This window comes from Myotis nattereri, assembly GCF_964212035.1.
Source record: "Myotis nattereri genome assembly, chromosome: 11".
Lineage (NCBI taxonomy): Eukaryota > Metazoa > Chordata > Mammalia > Chiroptera > Vespertilionidae > Myotis > Myotis nattereri.
The window spans coordinates 25,313,000-25,336,777 of NC_138086.1; the positions used below are offsets into that span (position 1 = coordinate 25,313,000).

The following is a 23,778-nucleotide window of genomic DNA, read 5'->3' on the forward strand; positions in this document are numbered from 1 at the left end:
GTCTTTGTCTTTCTCCCAAGTCCCCATGACCCCCTCGCACCCCCTCACTCTCTTCCCTCTCTGTTCCCCCAGGGCTTCCTTGAAGACCTGACACTTAGTTGCAAAGTTTGGGCTTCCTGCCTTTGCTTGAGATCAATTGTTTAGTGTCCATGCTCTGACTAGATTTAGATTCTTCAAAAGGAAATTGTATGGCAATTTGAGAAATACCCAGAATGGTCAATAAACCAGACTCCTCCGACAAAGGTCAATGCTATATAAATTTTTACTTTAAACCTGTAATCCTTCTTGGTAGTTGAAAAACCAAAGTATATATTCAATTCATGATAAGCAATTATTGGTTATTTTATTCCTACATATTGATACTCTGTATTGAATCTTAAGAAATGTTCTTCTTAGAAAACTGTTGCTATTTGAATAAATTCATAATTTATAGTGGCTTCTGACAGAAAAACTGCATAGGCCTGGAAGCCTCAGCACCTACAGGGCAAACCTTGTCCCTTTATTGTTTGAATCCACCGTTGCTTGGTGGCTTAGCTGAAGAAAGATGTGTTTGCGTTCAAGCTAACAGAGCATTTCAATGCAACTCTTCCAAGTTGTGTTTATGTTGGAACTCGGGGCAGGTGCCATCGGCCTTAAAATCTATGGCTTCACAATTAGCTCTTTGCTTCTTGTTACGTCTTATCAATTTACATGGAATTTTTCACTATCTTTACCCACTGATACATCCGTGTACTCATCTACTCGGCACCCAAAAAAAGGGGTAGAGTGTGGAGAAAACCCCGAGACTGAGTCCGGGTTTCTGCTCCATCTGCCCCTAATTTTCAGAGGGACTTTAAGTCAGGTCCCTCACTCCTCTGCACCTTTGTCCCTTATCTATGAATGACAGCTTTTGATTCTGCAACTTACAGGCTGTTTTTAGAGTGTGTGTGTGTGTGTGTGTGTGTTAGCTAGCATATTAAGTCATACTTAATATCTAATAAAGTTGCGCTTTTATGTTGTGGATTTATGCTTTAGATCACGTTGGAGCCCTTTGTTTAGTCAGTATACCTAGTGCATTCTTTCCACTTTGAGGAATGTTTAATTGTGATCCCACTTCTAGGATTATATCCTAAGAAACTAGAAACACCAATCAGAAAGGATATATGCACCCCTATGTTCATAGCAGCACAATTTACAATAGCCAAGATTTGGAAACAGTCTAAGTGCCCATCAGCAGATGAGTGGACTAGAAAACTGTGGTACATCTACATAACAGAATACTATGCTGCTATAAAAAGGAAGGAATTCTTACCATTTGCAACAGCATGGATGGAACTGGAGAGCATTATGCTAAGCGAAATAAGCCAGTCAGAGAAAGATAAATATTACATGATCTCACTCATTTATGGAATATAATAAACAACATAAACTGATGAACAAAAACAGATCCAGAGACAGAGAAGCATCGATCAGACCGTCAAACCTCAGAGGGAAGGTAGGGGAAGGTGGGGGTAAAAGGGAGAGATCAACCAAAGAACTTGTATGCATGCATATAAGCCTAACCAATGGACACAGACACCAGGGGGGTGAGGGCATGATTGGGGGGGGGGGGGCAGGGAGGATGAGGGGGAAAAGGCACATATGTAATACCTTAATCAATAAAGAAAAAATCAATGGGAAAAAAAGAATAAATGGATTAAGGCATATAAAAAATAATTTTACTATTTTTAGCTGCTTCTTGGGGTTCTAGTTTTAGTATGTTTACATTTATGGTATATTTTCTGTAACCATCATTTTTTTGATGTCTCAGAATCACAACCTTCCATTTTAAAGCTGTTTTTATAAGAAAATTTGATCAATTCTTTGATGATTGTTATTTTCTTGAAAAACATTGTCCTAAGAGCAGAAGGTGCCTATAAAGGCCTTGCAAACAACTTCCTCCATCAAATCAGGATTCAACACTGATAGCAAAAGTATAGGGCGAATGGTCAGAGTATTAAGTTGTATTATTGCTCTAGAATTTTGGTATCAAATGCCAGGTGTAGTGTGTCACACATGTTCAATAAATACTTATTGAATGCAGGCATTACTCAATATACAAGTATGGGCTTAAATAAAGGAATGGGTAGAAGGAATCTCAGGGTTTAGGGTATGTCTTAGTCTGCTCTGGCTGTCATAACAAAGTACTGTATCCTGAGTGGCCCAAACAACAGGAATTTATTTCTCTCAGTCCTAAAGATTGGGAAGTCCAAGATCAAGGTGCAGGCCTGTTCAGTTCCTTGCATGCAGAGGCCTGTTTTTCTTGCTGTGTTCTGATAGGTGAGAGAGAAAAAGAGCTCTGCCTCTTCTTGTAAGAGTATATACCCCATCATAAGGGTACCCCTTTCCTGAATTAACTACCTCCCAGAGATCCCATCTCTAAATACCATCATTTTCGGGTATAGGGCCTCCAAATACGAATTTGGGAAAGAATACATTTCAGCCCATAGCAAAGTGCAAATACTTAACTGTTTACCTAAAATCTGAGCTGTAATTTTACATTAGCAATTAGAAATCAGTCAGAAATAAAAAGGCTGACTGTTTAATGCAGCGATGGCGAACCTTTTGAGCTCGGCATGTCAGCATTTTGAAAAACCCTAACTTAACTCTAATGCCGTGTCACATATAGAAATTTTTTGATATTTGCAACCATAGTAAAACAAAGACATATTTTTGATATTTATTTTATATATTTAAATGCCATTTAACAAAGAAAAATCAACCAAAAAAATGAGTTCGCGTGTCACCTCTGACACACGTGTCATAGGTTCGCCATAACTGGTTTAATGTATAGGATGTATAGTTAGTAACACAGGTGAAAGAACAGAAGTTATGCTGCAGAGGAAGAAAAATGTTAACTCTACTTATAGAGAAAATGTGAAGAATTTCTTGTCATGTGACTTGCACAGCTCTGAGTTTCGCTAATTCTCATTAGGTCTCCTAATCCACAAAGTCCCATCAACTCCCTCTATTTTTCACAACATGGAATCCTTTGGTGAGGAGGCCAGGCCAGTTACCATGTAGAGATGTGAGTTTATCTCACAGTTTCTTCGTGATTATGTCCAAGTTGCACATTTCTGTTGGGAACACTACATGGGTGACATTCTGTGCCTCCCACTGTACCGCTTCCATCAAGTCTGCCTGGGCTGCTACTGACTGTTGCATTAAGGTGGTGACTGTCAGACTCGGCTGTAGACAGGTGCATTTATGTCCCTTTATGATTAATCTGAGTTGCTAACTTGAGACTATGTGATTGTCCACTTCTCTAACAGCCTCTCCACCAGTAATTTTATCATCCATTGGTGAACTTTGAAACATTTATTAGCTGACATTCTTCTGTAAAAAAAGCGGGGGCGGGGAGGGCTTTTCCTCTCCCTTCCCCTCCCCTCACTCTTTCTCTTCTCATCTCTTTAATGGTTCTCAAGTAGTCACTGCTTTAGATGTAATTGGAAGGAAAGCTTGAAGGAAAAGGAATAATGGTGGTAAATGAACCAAAAGTATTTGCATTGGATAATGCAGTCCTCTAGTAATAATATTAGATCTCATAATAATAAGGTCTTATCTCTCTAATAATAATATGAACACTTGGTGGCTAGTCAGTCTTTGTGCTGTTACATTAAAATGATTTAAATGTTTGAAGTGATCAGTTTGATTACAAATATGTTCATTCACCTACCGAAATGTTTTCCTTTCTATGACATGTTCAGATTAAGGATCAGGAAGGAAGAGTTGAGAGTAAGCAGCTACTCCAGGAAGTTTCAAACCACAAGGGATTCCAGCATGCATTAAGCAATTCCATTTTCTCTGCTCTGTGTGTTTAACAATGTGCTGCTGCCATTACTAGCACCCACCTGCTGGAGCATGACCTGGGAACATGCCTAAAATAGTGGAAGAACTGGAAATTGTCATTGTTTTCCTTTTAGGAAAGAATGCTCTTACATCTCTCAGGGTTCCTTTCTCTTAAAAGCTCTCCAGGCATGTTTTCTGAGCCAAGTGTATGTGACACACCCTGTGACTCAAGAACAGACTTAATGCATAGCTATCCCCATTGACCCTCCATGTAAAAATTAATTTAAAATTAAGAGATTAATTTAAAATGAGAAGGCTCCTCGTCATTGTTACACCCACCCACCAGTCAAGTTGACAAATGGCTTAGGGATGACTTGTGACCCAGTGGAAGCAACATGCTCTCCTTAGTGAAGGGGGTACCCGTCAGTCGCCCTTCTTGCCAGCCAGTCCTTGGGCTTACTCATCCACGCCTCCTTCTCTTTCCCTCCAGAGTTCTCCCACGTTGCGCTTAAGAGTGTTGTGTCCTCCCTCTTTGTGTCCCACATAAACTCTTAAATCATTTGTGGATTATACGGTAAACATGTCAGGGAACTAGAAGAAGTATTGTTTCCCCATAGGAGGCTTTGATTTACTTTATTGCTAGGCAGTTGCCTGTCAATCAAACTCTCTGGTCTTATAAAGTAGGAAAGCGCCTGCTGTCATTAAGGGCTCTATGCTGAGATTTGACAGATCTGAGTATGTCCTCCCTGCTCTAGCACCTCATGACAGGTGAGTGCTTAGGAAAGTCCACTTCCATGACTCAAAGCAGTTTTTATATGTCTTGGGTTGGGGGTGGGGGCTATTTGAACCCCTGGGCAGAGGGAAACACTAAAGCCCCTGCAGCTCGTGAGAGATGTAGCTCTGCTCCCACCTTTGCCACTGTGAGCCGATGAACACATCTTCCTCTGGGCTCCAATTTCTCCATGAAGCGCCTGATAAATGTTCGCCATCTGTGGAAGGTCCAATTAAGGAACACATTCACAAAGCCGGGCAGGCTTTAACATGGTGTTTTTCCAACTCTGTGTTGTGGCATATGAGCAAATTATGAAATAATTTTAGTGGATTTTGAACTTACTACAGAAACTAGGGCAGGGCCTGGGTAATGGCGCGTTCCTAGTAAATATCAGCTAAAGAATTATGACTCAATAATAAAAAGACAAATGGCCCAGTTAAAAAATTAATGAAGGTTCAGACTTGACATTTTTCTAAAGAAGACATACAAATGGCCAATAAGCGCATGAAAAGATGCTCAATATCATTAGCCAGCAAGAAAATGCAAATTTAAACCACAATGAGATATTACTTCACATCCATTAGGATGACTACAATAACAATAAAAAAGAGAGACCGGAATCAGTGTTGGCAAGAATGTGGATACATTGGAACCCTTGGTACAAGGGAATGTGTAAAATGGTGCAGCCATATTGGAAAACAATCTGGCATTTTCTCACAGGATTAAAAATAGAGTTAACATTTGACCCAGCAATTTCACTCCTAGGTATATATACTCAAGATAAATGAAAACATACATCCACGCAAAAATTCATGTGTGAATGTTCATAGCAGCATTATTTATAGTAGTCAAATATTGGAAACAACCCAAATGTCCATCATCTGATGAATAGGTAAATAAAATGTGATCTATCCATACAATAGAATATTATTTGGTGATAAAAGAAATGAAGCACTGCTTAAATATGGATGAACCCTAAAGCCATGTTAAGTAAAAGAAGCCATTCACAAAAAAATAACATTGTATGATTCCATTTATATGAATAGGAGTTAAATATGAATGCCTAAAATAGGGAAGTCTATAGAGACAGAAATGTTAGTGGCTTCCAAGGACTGGGGGTGGAGAGTGGGGTAAGTGCAAAGTCTAATGGGTACAGGATTTCCTTTTGAGGAGATGAAAACGTTCTGAATTAATTGTTTAACTCTGCAACTAGACTAAAAAACATTAAAGTGCACATATTAAATGGGTGAATGTTATCTCAAAAAAGCTGTTATTTTTAAATGCCCATGCCTGGGCCCCACCCCTGACCAATAAAATCAGAATTTCTGCAGGTGGAGTTTGGCATCAAGTATTTTGTTTGATTTCCTAGTTAAGCTTTTAATTTATAACCATGGTGAGAACTACTGGTTTAGACTACCAAGATCCCTCTCAGTGCCAGAATACCATAAACCCATAGGTTCCCTGTCAGTGCCAGAATACCATAAACCCATAGGGTCCCTGTCAGTGTCAGAATACCATAAACCCATAGGGTCCCTGTCAATGCCAGAATACCATAAATTCATATGCTCCCTCTCAGTGCCAGAATACCATAAACCCATAGGGTCCCTGTCAGTGTCAGAATACCATAAACCCATAGGGTCCCTGTCAGTGCCAGAATACCATAAATTCATATGCTCCCTGTCAGTGTCAGAATACCATAAATCCACAGGACAGGTGTTTTGTGCCTGTCCCAGTGAGCAAGCTGATTTATTTTATTTATTTATTTATTTATTTTTTATTGATGCAGAGAGGAAGGGAGAGAGCGATAGAAACATCAATGAGAGATAATCATTGATGGGCTGCCTCTTGCACGCCCCCACTGGGGATCGAGCCTGCAACCCAGGCATGTGCCCTTGGCCGGAATCGAACCTGAGACCCATCAGTCCACAGGCCGGCGCTCTATCCACTGAGCCAAACCAGCTAGAGCCAGGCAAGCTGATTTAAAAGCACAAGGGAAAGGGCTGGTGGTCATAATTAATTTCTCTGCCATCTCTGACTGGGTAGGAACCCAGAAACCCCAATTTCCCTGCAACCAATGGGAAATAATGAATATGTTTTAAGTCCCAAGCAGACACTAAGAGAAGAGAAGTTGCTGATATTTCACATATTTGCCTTGATTGTAAAGAACACCTGAGAACCACACCCCCCCAACTTGTTCCCAGTTCTGCCTCTGCACAGAATTGTTGACTGCTCACCTCACCGCGCCAGTCATGAGCATTGCAAGTTTCTAAATGGTAGAAACACAGTAGGTGAAGAAAGCAAAGGAAAAGTCCTCGACTGTGATAATGGAGGAGGCAGCTTTCTAAAGAGGAGCAATTAGTTATTAAATATGAAAAATAGCTACTCACATGATAGTGTGTGATGACATGCACATGCATGAAAACAATTGAAGGGTAGACAGTGATGAGTTTCAGCAGGTTCCAGGACAAAAATAACGTTGTAATCAAGATAACTGGACTACTGGATTACTTCCTATTTATAAGGGTTTAGCCAGGATCATTTTAGAAGAGCAGTTTGTGAAAACCTGATTAAAGAACCCATCAGAATGGTACTACCCCCATTATTTTGGCACACATTTTGAAAGTGTTGAAGATTGAGCAGTTGTAAAAAGCAGACATGATAAATGGAAGTGTCATTGTCGAATCTCATAAGGAGTGGGTATTATGACGAATCTGGGTAAGGTGACCTGACCTTTTTATAACCTTCATCAGTTTAGACTGACAGGTAATGGCTAAGTGATCTTTACAGGTCACCTTGACACATCTCAGTTTCACTGCCTGCACAACAGAACTAATTAATCCCCGTGCCAAAAATGTACTCGCTTCCCAGTAGCATGGCATATGGTCAGACATCATTATTAGGTCTTGTATAAGTTGGGATCTAACATGGAAAACAGAAACCACTCATAATGTTTACCTAGAGGGAATTTAATGTAGGGAATTGGTACACGGGTTCATAGTGCCCTGAGTGTCTGTCACACAGCGGGCATTAAGATAACCCATAGATGAGCAACAGCAGGAAGTCACTATTGCTTTAACTGGAATGCCAAGGGGAAGAAGTGTTTCCTGGAGAGGCACACAGAGGAGTTGGGGGTGGTAGGAGCTGGATGGACCAAGAATGAGATGCATCCTTGCTGGAGATGTCATCCCAGGCAAAGGGAGGGGGACAAATGCCCTGTCTTCTCCTTTCCCTGTGTCCTTCAGTGTCCCATCAGGGCCACCCATGCTCAGTACCCAGTGGGAGCCTAGGAAACAGCCTGCAGGGGTCAGCTCCCCTTGTCCCCTACAGATCAGAGCAGGAGAGAGGAGTGGAATGGAATGTATTTGGGGCCAATAGCCTTAGGACTTTTAGGTTCCACCCTTCTGTCATTCTGTCTCCATTCTCACCCTTGTACCCATATTTTAAAATGTCATACTTTATGTTTAATACAAGGTGACAGCTACCCATCATAGGGAAGCATTCTCTTCCTCTCCCCAACAGGGAGTCACACTTCTCAGCCACTCCATTCGTCTCAAGCCTGGAAGCCCTTTGTCCTCCATCTCAAGTCAGATGCCACTCCTCCTGTCTGGTGACCTCAGTCACTGCATTCCTCCCAGGTCTAGGATTTCCCTGTCCTCCATCTCAAGTCAGATTCAGCTCCTCCTATCTGGTGACCTCTGAACTAAATGGGAAAGTGAACCCCTACCAGCTCCTCATATGAAATCGTAGAGGAAATGCTACCAGACCAAGCATTCACTGCTCCCAGGTCAGTTCAAGTGACTATAATACTCACATCTTCCTCGTATGAAATCATAGAGGAAATGCCACCTCGCAGTCATTAGCACGGCTTGCTTTAGTCCTCGCCTTCCCCTGCTCTGCCTGGGTCACAGGGGGACTGACCTTCTGTCCGTGTTTCCTGGTCGCTCAGTGGGTTCAGCAGTAGGAAGCAGTCTTGGGTGATGGGTGAATGGGGCAGGGAGAGAGAGCCCTGAGTCTTGAGTGTGCATATTATGTGACCAAATATAGCACAGATCTGCAAATCGGTCGCTCAGAAACGATTTGCAGTGTTTCTCTCATAAGTGCATTTAGCCTGCTGAAATGCAGATTTTCTTTTTTTCCTTCCTAAGATTTCAGTGGATAACAGAATTATTTAAAGACTAAATGGAGACAATTTTCAGCATCTTTGGCAAGATTCTCTTACATGAATTCTTGTCAGGTAGACCTCTTTAACGATGATGATTATGTGGTAAAATTAAGTTAAACAGATTTCACGCTCTCGCAAAACTCTCTTAAATGAAGTCTTGTCAGATCAAGCTCTTTAAAGATGATAATTGTGTGGGGAAATTAAGTTTAACAGGTTGAACACCCTTTTTCAGTTTCTTGGGCTCCTCTGTGAGCATGTTGGCCTACGATGGTGACAGTGACTCCTCACATGGGACTCAGGGTACCCACCGCAAGCACATTTCTTTTCTTGGCCGTGTCAGGTAATCACTGGGCAATTACGGAGCACCTGTCACTTCACTTCTCAAGAAAATGATCATTCTGTTACCCATTTCACTCAAAAACATGTAACATCTCCATTAAGTACTGTGCTTTCATAATAAGCAGGTGATAAAGAGTACGTACGATTCAGATCTAGAAGGAAACCGCATTGGCCCAGATGCTGGGTGTGGTCAGTCTGGCGGCGTGACCCTCTGTGGTGGACACTGGCCACATCCTGAGCTAGCCCCCAGCCCGCACCCGTCTCTCCCAGTTCCATTCAAGTGACTGTAATCCCCCTCCCCTCCCATTTCCCCTGGTGAAATTCTTCCTGTGTCCATCTGAAAGGTTTTCTCATTCTCGGTAGGGTTTGTAATTTTTGTTTTTAATTACAAAGTAAACATGTTCTTTGGAGAAAATGTAGAAAATCCGGAGCAGCACAAAGGAAAATAATCTGGTCACAGAGTTAACGTGTTGGTGTATAGATATTCAGTCTTTTTCAGTTCATAAAAATCTATAATTACTCTTTTTTGCAAAGTATGTGGTGCATTCAGTTTTATAACAGCTTGTTTTACTCAACTGCATATCATGGTTAAAAATAAACTATATGCAACATTTTTCTATGGTATCACGTATTTTCTACTATATAATCTCTGATGACTGAACACTTTCCCATAGTGTGACTGTACCATAGTTTACTTAATAAATTAGAGGGTTTAGAAAAAAGTCCATGGTTTTGCAGCTAAAGCCGTCCCCTGAAGGTTTGTATTAACACACAAAGACTGTCCACCAAGCTCTTTGACACACAAATCCTCGAAGGAATGACTTTCTGTGTGAAATGGTTATAGCTGTCAATCATTTATTCTGGATGTCATGGTTGCGGGACCCTCTCCAGGTTGTTAGGGGGTGATTATGGATTCCTGTCAAATGAGATGTCTGCGATGTGTGCAGCGAGAGGCAGTGTGTGTTTCTCTCGGTCCACCAAGCTCCCCTCAGAGCAGGTTAAGCCGATCTCAGGGAGCCGGAGGGGAGCAGGCTCGGCATCTGGCCTCGGAGGCAGACCGCAGACATGCCCAGGCCTCAGATCCCACACAGCAGATTTGACTTGGACATAAATGCATTTGTCTTGATTGTCACATTCCCCCCAGGGTCACACCTCCATGCATAAAGATGGCTCCGAGCGGGTTTCCAAAGCTGTCTGCCTCCCCTGCTGCTTTAACCACCAAGCTCAGAGGCACTATTTGTTATATCTATCTAAGATGATTAAGGGGCTGGGAGAGTGGATATATAAGGACAGATTAAGCAAACTACATATTTACAACTCGACTGCGTGACAGCCAAGGGGGAGATATTGTACTGTCTGCTGGGCTCAGATCATGGAAGAGACATTGTCTTGCTTTCGCAGTAACTCGATTTCAGAGATATCTAATTTAGAGAAAGTTTTCCAAGAATGACATCACTTATGCTAATTAGATAATGGTGTCAGTGGAAATTACATTTAGCGGCTAGTAGCAGAAACTTGGAATAGCAATGGCTTAAATAAGGTTTCACTTTCTCTCCTATAAAACGAACTAAGCCTAGAAGTGCATTATCTAGGGCTGCATTGCAGCTCCATGATGTCATCGGTGCCTCCAAGCCCTCCTGTCTTTGGCTCCATTATTCTCAGCATTATTTTCATGTTCAAGGGCACCTGATGCCAGGGCTGCATCCAGTAAGGGGCGGGGGAGGGCACCAAAGAGGTCCTTGCCAACTAAGATGCTTGAGAGATGTTTCTTGGAAACCTGTCTACAACTTCAGCTGTTATTTCATTGACCGCCACATCGGCAGGAGGGGCTGGGAAATTGAATGGGGTTTCGCCTTGTATGTTTTTTAATTTTGTTTTTAGATTGGGTACATGCTGACCCCAACAATGCCAGGGCCCTTTTACTAAGCAGGCGTGGGATAACGGATACCGCTTAGCCCACCAGTGGCTTCTGCTGCAATGATTTACCTCTTGAAGATTTTGAGAAAAGTCTGGCCTCTGAAACACAGCGGCATTTGCTCTGATGTTGCAAGGTTCCATTTGTGAAACTAGCCCTTGAGATCCAACTTATTTACTTCTAATCTCTCTTATCTATTTTAATTTATTCATCACAGCAGACCCCAGGTTGACACTAAGTAAACCAACCACCTCAACAGACCTAAGGATAATAATAGCTACAATTTGTTAGCTTTCCCTGCACTGTGTTAGGCACCAAAGAATATCAGCTGAATGATTTGCTTCAAAATTGTGGATAAGGAATCTCCTAGCTGGGGTGGCCCAGGTGATTAGAGTGTCATCCCAATATGCTGAGGTTGCAGGTTCGATCTCCAGTCAGGACACATACAAGAAGGAACCAATGAATGCATAAATAAGTGGAACAACAAATCTCGACCCCCCCTTCCCTTCTTTTCCTCTCCCCCTTCTTTGCCCCCCATCCCTCTTCCTCTCTCTCTCTAAAAATCAATCAATAAAATATTTTTTAAAATTCTGGATAAAGATAGATGAAAGAGACTCTCTGTGAGTTGCTAATAATTGAAGCTGAGCAGTGGCTGCCGGGAGTTTACTACACTATTCTCTCTAGTTCTGTAATTATTGAAATTTTCCCAATAAAGATTTTAAAGGTCACCTCATCCACTTCTTAAAATGCTCCATAGGAGGTCAGCGCCATCACCCTAGCCAATAATACAGCAAGGAAGAGGCGCCTGCAGGACTCAGACCCGGTCTGCCTGACTGAAGTCTGTGCTCCAACCCTTACCACTCAGGAAGCATGCTTCCAGGCCAGCAGCCTGAAACTTTTGAAATGCAGACTTTCGGGTCCCACCCCAGGATCTGGTACAAGACCCCCAAGAGCACTCGCGTTTCTGTGGTCTGTCCACGCGACTCACCCAACTCCATCAATTCTGACTTTTTCTCCTGTTGAAATAAGCCCAATCATGAACCACCACTTCAGCTGCATACTTTCAATAGGCATTTAACCCACAGCAGCTCTTTCTGCCCACGTTGGGTGTCTGCTATAGTGCTGGGCACCGAATGCTGTGTGTCATTAAGCATCGCTCTGAACATATATGTCAGCTCTTATTAACGCTGCTCACTTGAAACTTAATTTAGTTTGTTCTACGTATAAAGTAGAGCTGCTGCTCACGGAAGGTATCTTGAGTTTTAAAAGCTGTGGGGAGGCTTCCATGGGAAACTCCAGGTGCCTGTTCCAGCTTCTGCCAAGAGCTCTGCTTGCCCACCTGTGGGTACTTCCTGAAAAGACGGGATTTTTCTCCCTAACATCTTCCTTCATCTTTTATCATTTCCGTCCTCTCTTTTTTAAAGAAAGAGAGCTGTGGGAATTGGACAGCGTGAGTCCCAGCCCTGCCACTATGTGTCCTGCAGGCAAAGTAGTTAACCTTCGGCGCCTTCCTTTCTTCGTCTGTGCTGTGGCTGTGCCATGCGGTCTCTGGGGTCCCTTCCAGCTCATCCTTCTGCGACCCCACGTAGCATGATTTTCAACCCTCCAAAAACGTTATGAAGACACTGGGCTCTGTGTGAAATCCACCGGACTGTGTTTTCTTCCAGTCAGTAAAAGGATCCTGGCATTGATTTTTTACTGGGTTTTCTTTCCAAATGATGAGTGCCTAAATGCTTCCTCGTTTATGTGCCCAGAGCCTTTTTAGAATAAGTAAATGAGTGACTGACTGAATGAATGAATGAATGAGGCCTGCCTTCCTTCCCAACTATAATCTTCTTAAAGAGGCTGGGCCCCTTTGCTTTTGAACATTTCAGAACATTTTCTAGCTGCCAGATTAACTTAGTAGTTTTATTTACTTCAAAAACCTTCAAACAATGTATATATTTAACACCATCAGCAGTTTGCACAGCGGGAGAAGAGGTAAGGGGAATCCCAGAAGAGAGCAGGCATTCGAGCATCCCTAGGATCATCCCTGGGTAGGTCAGGCCCACACCGGTTGCTGCTGAAGGTACAAGCATCAGGTCATTTGCTTCTTCTTCCAAGAGCTCTCTTTCTCGGATCAGAGTAATTTTAAGCAGGTATATACGATAGTATCCTCATAAAATTAAACCTAGGAAAAGTAGCATGCCGTAATAACAGTGATTATAACAACCTCATGCTGGGCATGTCTTAAAAAGTATTGCCCACCCCAGTCTTTGCCATGCTGTATGTGAAATGTCTCTGGTTTGCTTTGCAGGGCAGCCTTTGGCAAGGAGTCGGAAGTTCTTATTGGGAACCTGGGTGATAAATTAATCCCTCCACAAGACATCCTGCGTGACGTCAGTGACCTCAAAGCCTTGGCCAACATGCACGAGAGCCTGGAATGGTTAGCAGGCCGAACAAAGTCAGCCTTCTCCAATCTTTCCACATCCCAGAGTAAGTAACTGGTGGGGGAAGGCTGAGGAACTGGACTGAGTACTCTCATTGGGAATGTGTCACCCTATGGGACGTGTCCAGGTTATCAGAACCCAGCTCAGCTGAGCCTCTGCACTTGGTGGTTCTGCAAAAGGAAGTAATCTCGCTTCCCTGTGTGGGGCGTGGGAAGCCAAAAATGGTCCATGTCAACAGTGCTTGACATTAAACCTTAGAAACAAAATCGTGGAAGATTGGACCATGATTGTCTCAAGAACAAAAGCCAGTCCCCCTCACAACTTCCCAAGGGAAGGAACTTATCTCAAAACTCAGCGCTGAGCACACAGCTGATGTTTTTTTTTTAACTGATACAAGTTAATGAAAAAATGTCTAAGAAGAGAATATTTAGAAGTGATTAAGGTGCTTGAAAATAGAGAATATGAGAAAAACAATTATTCTGGAAAAGAGATGGTTGAGAGACAACTTAATTATAGATTTCAAGAAAATTAAGTAATAGGGTATGAAATAAAAATGTGAAACTTCTTTTTTTTTTTTTATCAAGAACCCAATGACTCAGAGAAAAATAATTTGAAAACTTTAGGGCACATAGACATTATTTAATAACTATAAAATAAATACATCTTAAAGGCATTCACTCAGAAGCATGTGGTAGGCAGTTATAATAGAGGCAAAGCAAACATGAAGAAGGAATAAAGGAAATGGCAGATTTGAATGCATAAACAGAGAGACAGAAACAGGGTAGAAAAAAAGGAAAATAACAGCAAAAACATGAAATAAACGGAATCTGTCCTGAACTTGGTACCAGAGTTAACCATTCGAAGGTTATTGCTAGGAAAACACTTAACATCATTTGGAATGTGAACTTCAGGGGAAGTGGTTTATTACCATTGTCTTTTGACAAGTTATTATTGATTAACAAGCATTTCCAGCATAGAGATGGAAGAGGTGTAGATGAAATTCAAGGGCTAAATTATTCAAAATCCAGGCCCCAGGGGCAGAGTCCGGGCCCTGGAATGCACACGGCCTCGGATCTCGTGCTGACTGAGCATCTCTCCTGAAGGCCAGCAGAGGAGGGCCTCTGAGTGAGATCATAGACTCTATTTTAGAAAGCTTAAAATATTACTTCTTATTTGTACTTTTACTTTTTATTATTTAAAATATTACTTCTTATCTGCTGATAAAGATTATACATATTTGTTCCCATAACCTATAAAAATAGGAAAAAATATATGCACCTATTAAGGATAACTTGGGCACAGTATTGGATCTGAGCAGACTCAGATAAGTAGGTCTCATTGAAAGACACTCAACTTTCTAATCTTTTTGTATCAGGCAATCTGTCACAAGCAGTAGCCTAAATTATCCATTTTATCTCCCGGTGCCACTCCACTTTACCAAAATAAAAATAAAAAGTCAAATATAGCTTACTTCCCTTTTGCTAATTGCAAAATAAACAGCCCTGAAAAGGGACCAGATGCCTGTTTTGCTGATTTCTTTGCTTCTTGCAAATACAGGACTGCATGGGTAGTTGTATTAGTGATCATTGGTGGCCTTTCAGTGTCTAATCCTATATAATAAAAGGCTAATATGCAAATTGTCCCTTCTACCAGGAGTTCAACCAGGGGCAGGGACAACCACCTGCTGCCCCTCCCCCACACTGGCCTAGCCCAATTGGGGCCAGGCCAGCCAGACCCCACCCGTGCACGAATTTGTGCACTGGGCCTCTAGTATTTAATAATACAGTATCTTATTTCCAGTGGCATGGCATTCCAGATTTCTGTTCTGGCAATTCTAAAAAGGCTCCACAAGGCACGATAGTTCCAATTTCTACCAAGCCTTTGAGTGATATACTCAGGCCAACCTGCATCGACTGTTTTGGAAAGAGAGAGAAGCTCCCAGAATTATGCTCACCTCTGTAATGGCACAGTTGAGCTGTTGTTCATGTCACCACGAGCACTCAGTACAGTTGCTGTCTACTTCCTAAATGTAATCATCTCTTATTCTGACAAAGATCTCTTCTACCACACCTGCTGATGCTTTGTCTCATGTGCTCACTCCATTTTATAATATAAATGGTACCCTCTCTGTTCCTCTCAAGATGATCATTCCACCCAGTGAGTGACTTAAATAACTGTCAGCGTTTTGAGGATTGGTGCAAAACCCCAGTGAACTGTAATCACTACTTACATTGTCTTTGTTAAAACAATGCACTGAGCAAATGTGTTTTATTCTGCCACCAGCAAGCCTAGCTCGCCCACACAAGTCTGTTCTTTGAATTCCCAGGAGAGGTGTCCATTGATGTCTATAAATTGAACAAAGCAGGGAATTCTCTATAATGGGTTACTCTAATTGCTCCATGTCAATGTGACTCTAGAAAGGGAATAAGGAACAGCTCTTGGTTATTATTTTGAAAAGCGAACCTGATTACCTCAACAAGAGTTGTTCCAAGTCTGGAGACTAAGTAGCAGGAATAAAATGCTAGCTTTTGTCTAGCACTCATGGGTGCTCAGGATGGGAAGAAATCAGGGCAAGAAGTTTACAGGTTCAGTTTTTGTTCCGCATCCTGTTAACTATTTGGTGTGGTAAATGCCGTGCTTTATTATCATTAAGAAACTACTCATGTAATGGAGTGGAGGAAGTGGGCAGAAAATTCTTTTTGTAGTAGAATGTCTCTTCACATAGTGTAGCAGGATTCTCATCCACCCGAAATGTGTGTCACCCTGAAGTGTTGCATTTAGGGGCAGAGCATGGCTGTCCATTCATCCAGGAGATTGGGGTGACCATTTTTTCTAAGATAATTTTTCCATCTCTCTTAGTATTTGCCCAAAGGTCCCTCTGTCTTCTTTATACCTAAAAGGGTCCTCTCACCTCATGTAGATTCTGACTGCACCAAAGGCACTGCTCTTACTTTTGTCCTACCTCAGTCCATGGCTCCTGCTCCATTTCACTTGGTGCCCCTCCCCTCTCAATCTTCCTTAAGCCTGTTCTACTTATGATTCTTTCCATGAAAGTTACAGACCAGTTGAAGGCAAGAGAATGCATGGATTCGTACAACTGGTACAGCAGAAGGCTTCAGGTATGGATGGATCCAGAGGCTCACAAGATAGCATCGTGTCACAGATATGTTTACACACCTGCTCACTCTTGCTCCCCCTCTCCAGCATTTCCTATTTTCTCTTTATTGCTTTCCATCTCAGGCGAGTGCTTTCCAAATGGCAACATCTGCAAACGTCAGCAGCCCCAAGAATACTTGATCCCAAATGAAAGGAGCATTTTTGCCCAGAGTCCCAGGGAGGACCTGGATTGACCCAGCCTGACCCTCTCTCCTGGGTCCCTCTGGTTCTCCTTGCACGTGCCTTGTTTTCTGACTCCTCTACCCATCCCCTACTTAGTCTGTCTCCCACGCCCTCTTCTAGAATTCCTGTATGTTCAGGATCCGCTGTAACAAACATGCTTTCGGTGCAAGGAGGTTGAACAGGCTCATATTGAGTTGGGTATTCAGGATCTAGGTTTATATGTGTGTGTTTTCCCACTTAGATCACAACTTCAACCTTGTAGTAAAGGCACATCATGGTATCTGTCCATTGTGGTACCTGGTGTTTGTAAGAATTCTAAAGAAAGGCTCTGAGATGAACTGTTATGGTGGAGAAAATCCTCAGGAAAATGTGACCTACATAAAAATTGTTAGATGTATTCAATTTGAGCACTAATGACTTGCTTTTGTATTTCACCCTTTTGTTTTAAGGATGTGTTGCTGTTAAAAATAGACTATAGGAAGGGGCTCCAGGGCTCATCTCGTCTGCACTGTTTCCTCAGGGGCCTCCTCTCTGTCTTGGATTCTGAAAAGAGTCTCCAGGTTTAGAGATTCTAACACTTCCTTGATTATACATTCTGCCTTATAAGCAATCTTGCCATCTGGGAGGTTATCTCTTTTGTATTCAAGGCCCTTGACTTCTGTCAAACCCTCTTTTCTCTGTCCTATTCTTCCAAAATTAAATGTTGAATATCTTCTCTACAAAAGACTTTAATAAAGGTGAGAGCATTTCCCTGGCCCCTACCTGCCTATCCCTGGCTATTAAAGATTTTGGGCCTGAAGGTCTAGTCAGCCAATATAAATGACTACAGTTTACCTTTTTTGCTTGTTTCAGACTTGGCTGTTATGACAACCCTTTGTCTACCATTGCACTGTCCTCACAAATATCAGAGATTCTAGCTGCTAATGTAACTCCATACCTCACTTCACTGACTAATGCTAACATGACTCCCTGGATTGATTTTTTTAAAATAAAATTTTTATTTTATAATAAAAATTTACCATCAGCAGCCCCAAGATTATTTGATCCCAAATAAAAAGTGAATTTTTTGCCAGGAGCTCCAGAAACAGCCCCAGTAAGGACTTGGATTGACCCAGCCTGACCTCTCTCCTGGGTCCCCCTGGTTCTCATTGCATAAGCCTGTTTTCTGACTCCCAGGATAGTTTTAAATTTAGAGTAAAGTTGCAAAGATAATATAGAATTCCCATGTATTTCACACTCATTTTCCCTATTATTAATATCTTACATTCCTCACAACTAATGAACCAGTATTGATACATTATTATTAACTGAAGTCTGTACTTTATATAATTAAGTCTATATACGTAATTATATACTTTAGCCTATAATTTCCTTAGGTTTTATCTAATGTCTTTTTCCTGTTCCATCGCATCTAGGATATCATAGTACATCTAGTCACGGTGCCCCTGTAGGCTTGTCTGTGCTGTGACAGTTTCCTGAGTCTCCTTGTTTTGATGACCTTGACAGTTTAGAGGAATGATGGTCATATTTTGCAGAATGTCCTTCAATGTGGGATTGTCTCATCTCTTTTCATGACTAGACTGGGTTTATGGTCTTGGGGAAGGAAAACCACAGAAATAAATGCCATTCTCATCACATCGTGTCAAGGTTAACTCCTCTCACTGAGACTTATCACCAATGATGCTCTGGGATTGACTTTTATGCCTCCAATTCTTGTAATCCTCTCTGGACAGTTCCTTCTGAATTCTAGATCGACTTTCCACTTCCCCACCACAAATTGCTTTTCTCTGTTTATCTTTCTAGTGACTATTTTTTAACATGACAAATGTATCTATTATAAGCCCAACGTTTGGACAACTTGAATAGCTACTAAAATAAATCGTGGTCCACCTTAAGCAATTATGCAGTTGATATTGATTATAATCTTGTGGGTCAGAAAGGCTCTCTGTGGGAGGAGCTGTTTTTCTGCCCTCAGCCACTTGCTTAGGGCCTGCCCCTATTCCTAGTTGCCACATGTGCTAAACAATCCTTGGTAAGTGTCCACGACCATAGTAATTTCAGACACAGCCATGCTGAGAATAAAAGTTACCTGCATTTTGTTCACTAAAAATGGTCTTACTTTAACCCATTTTCATTAGGGTCTAATGTGTTTTAGAGCAGCATTTCACAACTTTTTTGCACGTTAGTTGTATTCAATGGGGAGCTGGAGAAAAAAGAAAAAGACTGTTGCTAGGCCCACTCCCTGAGACGTTCATTTAATTCTTCCCAGGTGTGGCCTGGGCATCCCCAAACCAATCAAATCGGAGGTCGAGAGCCACTCTTCTAACAGATTGGTTCTCCGTCTTAGACTAGAATCAGCCACTGAGCTTGTGGGCAGGTGCCCAGGCCTCTGTACTTTTTAACACTCCTCAGGGGATTTCAGCACATAGGCAAGCTTGATATAGAGCACCCTCAATTTCTTGTTTAATTTTTGTAGCTATTTATATTTTAGAAATCCTTTGAGGTTATTTTATCAGTGCTTTCATTCTCAAAGCTTGGCTTCACACGACTTTTCATTTTATGGACAAGAGCACCAGGCATACAGATGGATGTTTCTGATTCTATGGTAGAATAGAATTCTGCTTAGCAGTTTTTAGTTAGCCAACCTGTCTCCCAAACCTGATTAAAAATAAAAACACTCCTCTTGTCCTTTTCAAGCCAAATAAGTAAAAAGAATATAAGAATTGGTGCCTTTTCTTTTATTTTAGCACCAAAGGCTGATTGCCAAAGCAGTTGAATGAACGTGGAAATGTTTACTAGTCAATCAGTCATTGACAATTAAGATGGAAAAGGTCCAGTGTCTGTACGTCCCTCTCATACGTGGTGTGTGCCATACTTGGGGGCCTTTATGCTTGGCCTGCTATGAGTTAACGTTTTCTAGAAGGTGGAGTGTGAATGGGCTTTTTCTGCCTTAATGGTAAATGAAAGAAAACATGCAGATCTCCCACCCACCCCCGCATGCGTTGTTGTTTTTCTGCCGTGACACAAATGAGTATAAAAATGTCCCTTGCCAAGATCTCATGAGACATTGTCTCAGCTTTGATTTTGTCAATCCATTAAGCTAGAATTCCCCCTGTCGTAATTTCATCTGATTATTTTTAATTAAAACTCTATGTGTGGTAATACCTCTCCCGCTTCGGTATTTACAAGTTTCAAATATTTGCAGACTGTTATCAGACAGCTCCTCCTCGGGCCTTTGCTTGGCCTCACACTACCTGTTCAGTTTCTCTAATCATCTTTCTGAGGTTAGGCTTCCTATGCCATCATCTTTTTTTGGCCTTATTAGCTGTCATTTTTTAAAGCTGACTCAATTCTGTGGCTTCACTCTTGTCATCCTTCTTCCTCAGTTGGTGACACCTTCCAAATTCATTGTCATTGGTTAACTTCCTGATCACATTGTTTGCCCAGAACATTAAATTGCCACTGGCATTATATTATATCTTGCCCATACTCTGAATTTGTTTGATCTTATCTAATTGAAACCACTACTACTTTTGTATGAACCTTTATCGCTTTTTAAAATAATACCCAAATATCTTTTCATGCTGTATGCAGTTTCACAACGAGTCATATGTTTTGTAGGAAAAATAACACACACCAAATGATAATTTTATGATAATTCAGTTTGTTCATTTTCAATCATCATTATACTCTATTGTTATTTACAAACTGATTGCAATTGATCTTAATGAAGGCAGAATTGTGTGGAACATCCCTGTGCTCCCAGCATTCACCTGGCTGTTCCTCTGAATGCCCCGAAACCCATGTCGTTATTGGCAGTGGAGATGCTGGTGATTCTTGGTTTATGAGGAAAAGCATCGGCCCCTCCAGCCCCGTCTCCCATGATGCACTGTGCACTGCAGCTGCTGCTCAGCCAGGCTTCCGCTCACCAGGGGGGCCATGTTCCTTTGCTTTTAGCACAATTTAAATACTGATACACAAGACTTAGTCCCTTTTAGAACATTTCTACTCATTTTTTCTCTTTCCTTTCACCTGAGTATCCTCATCTGGCTTCTAAACCATGGTAATTTTTCCTCTTTCCAAACATCTTTCTTCTTTTAATTCACAGAACCTTTCCATGCTTCTCCCTTAGCCCTTTGAGTGCCAACCAATATCCTAGGAACTATGCTAAAATTGCCAAGGCATTTTTGCTGATTTTACAGCAGTTTAGGAAAAAAAATTATGAATCGCAAGTAAATGAAGTTATATATTCAAAAACTTAAGGAAACCTTACTACATTGACATATTTAGCAATATCATCATTACTAATAAAAGCAGACTTAGAACTGGACGCCATTTCAAAGCTTTGATAGTGTTCCCGGCACTTTTGGCGAAAGACAGGAGAAGCGAGATCGCGCTCCCCGGCACTCTAGGGGTTAGTCTAGGAGGCATATAGACATATTTGACCTTGAAGTCAGGTATATGTGGGAAGAAGCAAGCAAGTTACTGTATTACTATCGGAAAATTACTCATCCTTTCTGAGCTAAATGGGGTTTCTTACCTGTTAAATAGAAACAGTGATTTATGTTCATTGAGTTACTGTAACAATTGAGTGAAATGATGAACTTGGGTTCTTAGCAGAACGTGACACACAGCGGGGACTCAGTATGGAGTTCCAGGGTCACTGCCATGAGTCTTAGCACTGCCATGAGTCTCACTCCTCCCCGAGTACTGGGTCTTCACCTCCCTTCCTTCTACCTCTTCAGGCTTTTCTTTTGTCTCAAGTTACCATCTATGCTCCTGAACATTTCTAGCAAATATCAGTTGTGGAGTTACAGGGGCTCATGCTGTGGGCGCTTCTGTGTAATTATGGAGTTCTAAGTGTCTGCCCATAAAGAGTTATGTGGCTATTTCTTTGAAAATGCCAACATTTGTATCCATAAGGGAAATATTTTATTAAAATATGATAATATCATGGATGCTTAAGTGTGGTGGCTGAGAGCTTCCAGCTGAAAAATTGTGTCTTCAAACAAAACCAGAAAATGGAAAAAGAAATAGTGAAAATCTCTGGAAAGCAGGAAGCAGAAGAAGGTGGAAAGCAAGAGACGTCCCTCGAGTGTTGGCTGAAATTGCCGAGCAGCCTGAGGAGATGGAGGAAATGCAGAGGGCCCCGGGGTGACACTGAGCAGCCATGAGGTCGAGTGGCTACCAGGGTGGCAGGACTTGAACGAGAAGTCTGAGGGACTGACTTGGCCACCAAGCAGAAAGGCCTCTTTCAGTGAGAAGCACAGATTGTGCTATTGAACTTAAGCCCTTTATCTAGAAAGGCCCTCAGAGACTTGGTGCTTTCAAACTCCAGGTATGCCCACTAACCAAGATGAACCATGGCTTAATGAACTTCCTTCCAGAAAAAGAGAGTCTTTTTCCTTTCTTCACCTTTGAAACTAAAGTTAGGTGTAGTACACAGTTCAGCGGGTAGGAGAGACGAATCCTTGAGGAAAACAGAAAGGCTAAAAGGCAGGCCTAGCATTTGGCGTTTTTATCCCTACAAAACATATGATTAGTTGTGAAATTGGGGAGAGTGTGGAAATATATTTGGACATTATTTTAAAAAGTGGTAAAGGTTCATACAAAAGTAGAAGTAGTTTCAGTTAGAGAAGATCAAAGGCTAAAGGATCAGAACGAAATGGCCATCCTTGAGGAAAACAGAATGGGAGAAATCTTCAACACTCTGTGGGATTGAATTTAGAAAAATGTTCTATGTGTAGACTGGATGTGCTCTCTCAGACAGGTGAGTTATTAATCAACTAGAGGCCCTGTGCACGACATTTGTGCACTGTGGCAGGGAGGGGGGGTGTCCCTCAGCCCAGCCTGTGCTCTCTCACAGTTCGGGAGCCCTCGGGGGATATCCAACTGACATCCTTAGTGCTGCTGCGGAGGTGGGAGAGGCTCCTGCCACCACCGCTGTGCTCGCCAGCCGTGAGCCCAGCTCAGGGCTTCTGGCTGAGCAGCGCTCCCCCTGTGGAGTCCCCCCGTGGAGCTCACTGATCACCAGGGGGCAGCTCCTGCATTGAGTGTCTTCCCCCTGGTGGTCAGTGCACGTCATAGCGACCAGTCATTCCGGTCGTTCTGCTGTTCGGTCAATTTGCATATTAGCCTTTTATTATATAGGCTAGTGCATAAGACCCTTGTCAGACCGTGGCCCCAGGTAGTACACCAGGAGGTGGCACTTGTGAATGTGTGTGCATGCAGCAGTCCCAGAGGTGCCTGTGGGTGGCAACAGCATTCATCTTAGATTGTGTTTCATACTTCCACAGACCTGTGTAATCATTAATTCTTAATCCCTTATCCTTGCCTCAAACTATTGCCTCTCAGTGTACAAAGCATAATCATGAAACACAGAAGTTTGGCTATTTGCCCAAAGTCAAAATGAGTCAGTGACAAAATCTAGACTTAAGCTGATAGTTCTCAGAATGTAGACCATTGCCCAGCTGGTGTGGCTCAGTGGTTGAGCATGGACCTATGAACCAGGAGGTCACGGTTTGATTCCTGGTCAGGGCACACACCTGGCTTGCGGGTTTGATCCCCAGTAGGGGGTGTGCAGGAGGCAACCAGTCAATGATTCGCTCTCATCATTGATGTTTCTAGCTCTCTCTCCTTTTCTCTTCCTCTCTGATAGCAACTTAAAATATATACTTTAAAAAAAAATGCAGACTATGGTATCCAGAAAGACATCATCATCACCCATTACTAACATGCCTCAGAACCCCAACCAGCATGCCCAAGCTTCCTCCACAGAGATACTGCTGTCCTTCAGCTGACTTCCGAAATCACAGCTGCAAGATGGATGCGGCACTGGGTCCTTAGTGTGAATGGCATTGAACGCACTGTGAGGGGAGGAGGGGGAACTGATCTTGACATTTCACTCACTTTAAGAAACTGAGATATAAAAGCGGTGCCCCTCCTTGCACAAAGGATCTATTTTGGAACCAAATTTTCTAGTCATATATTTAGGGAAAGGTTTTCTTTCACTTTA

At 42.1% G+C, this 23,778-nt stretch overlaps 1 protein-coding gene across 2 annotated transcripts in view; it reads left to right on the top strand.

Moving 5' to 3' along the window:
• Window positions 1-23,778, top strand: part of EXOC4 (exocyst complex component 4) — a 750,050-nt gene that overhangs the window by 622,129 nt on the left and 104,143 nt on the right. For both annotated transcript variants that reach the window (XM_081102441.1, XM_081102440.1), the window contains one exon: window positions 13,292-13,470. In XM_081102441.1, the coding sequence (XP_080958567.1) occupies window positions 13,292-13,470 (179 nt within the window). The remainder of the gene's footprint in view (window positions 1-13,291; window positions 13,471-23,778) is intronic.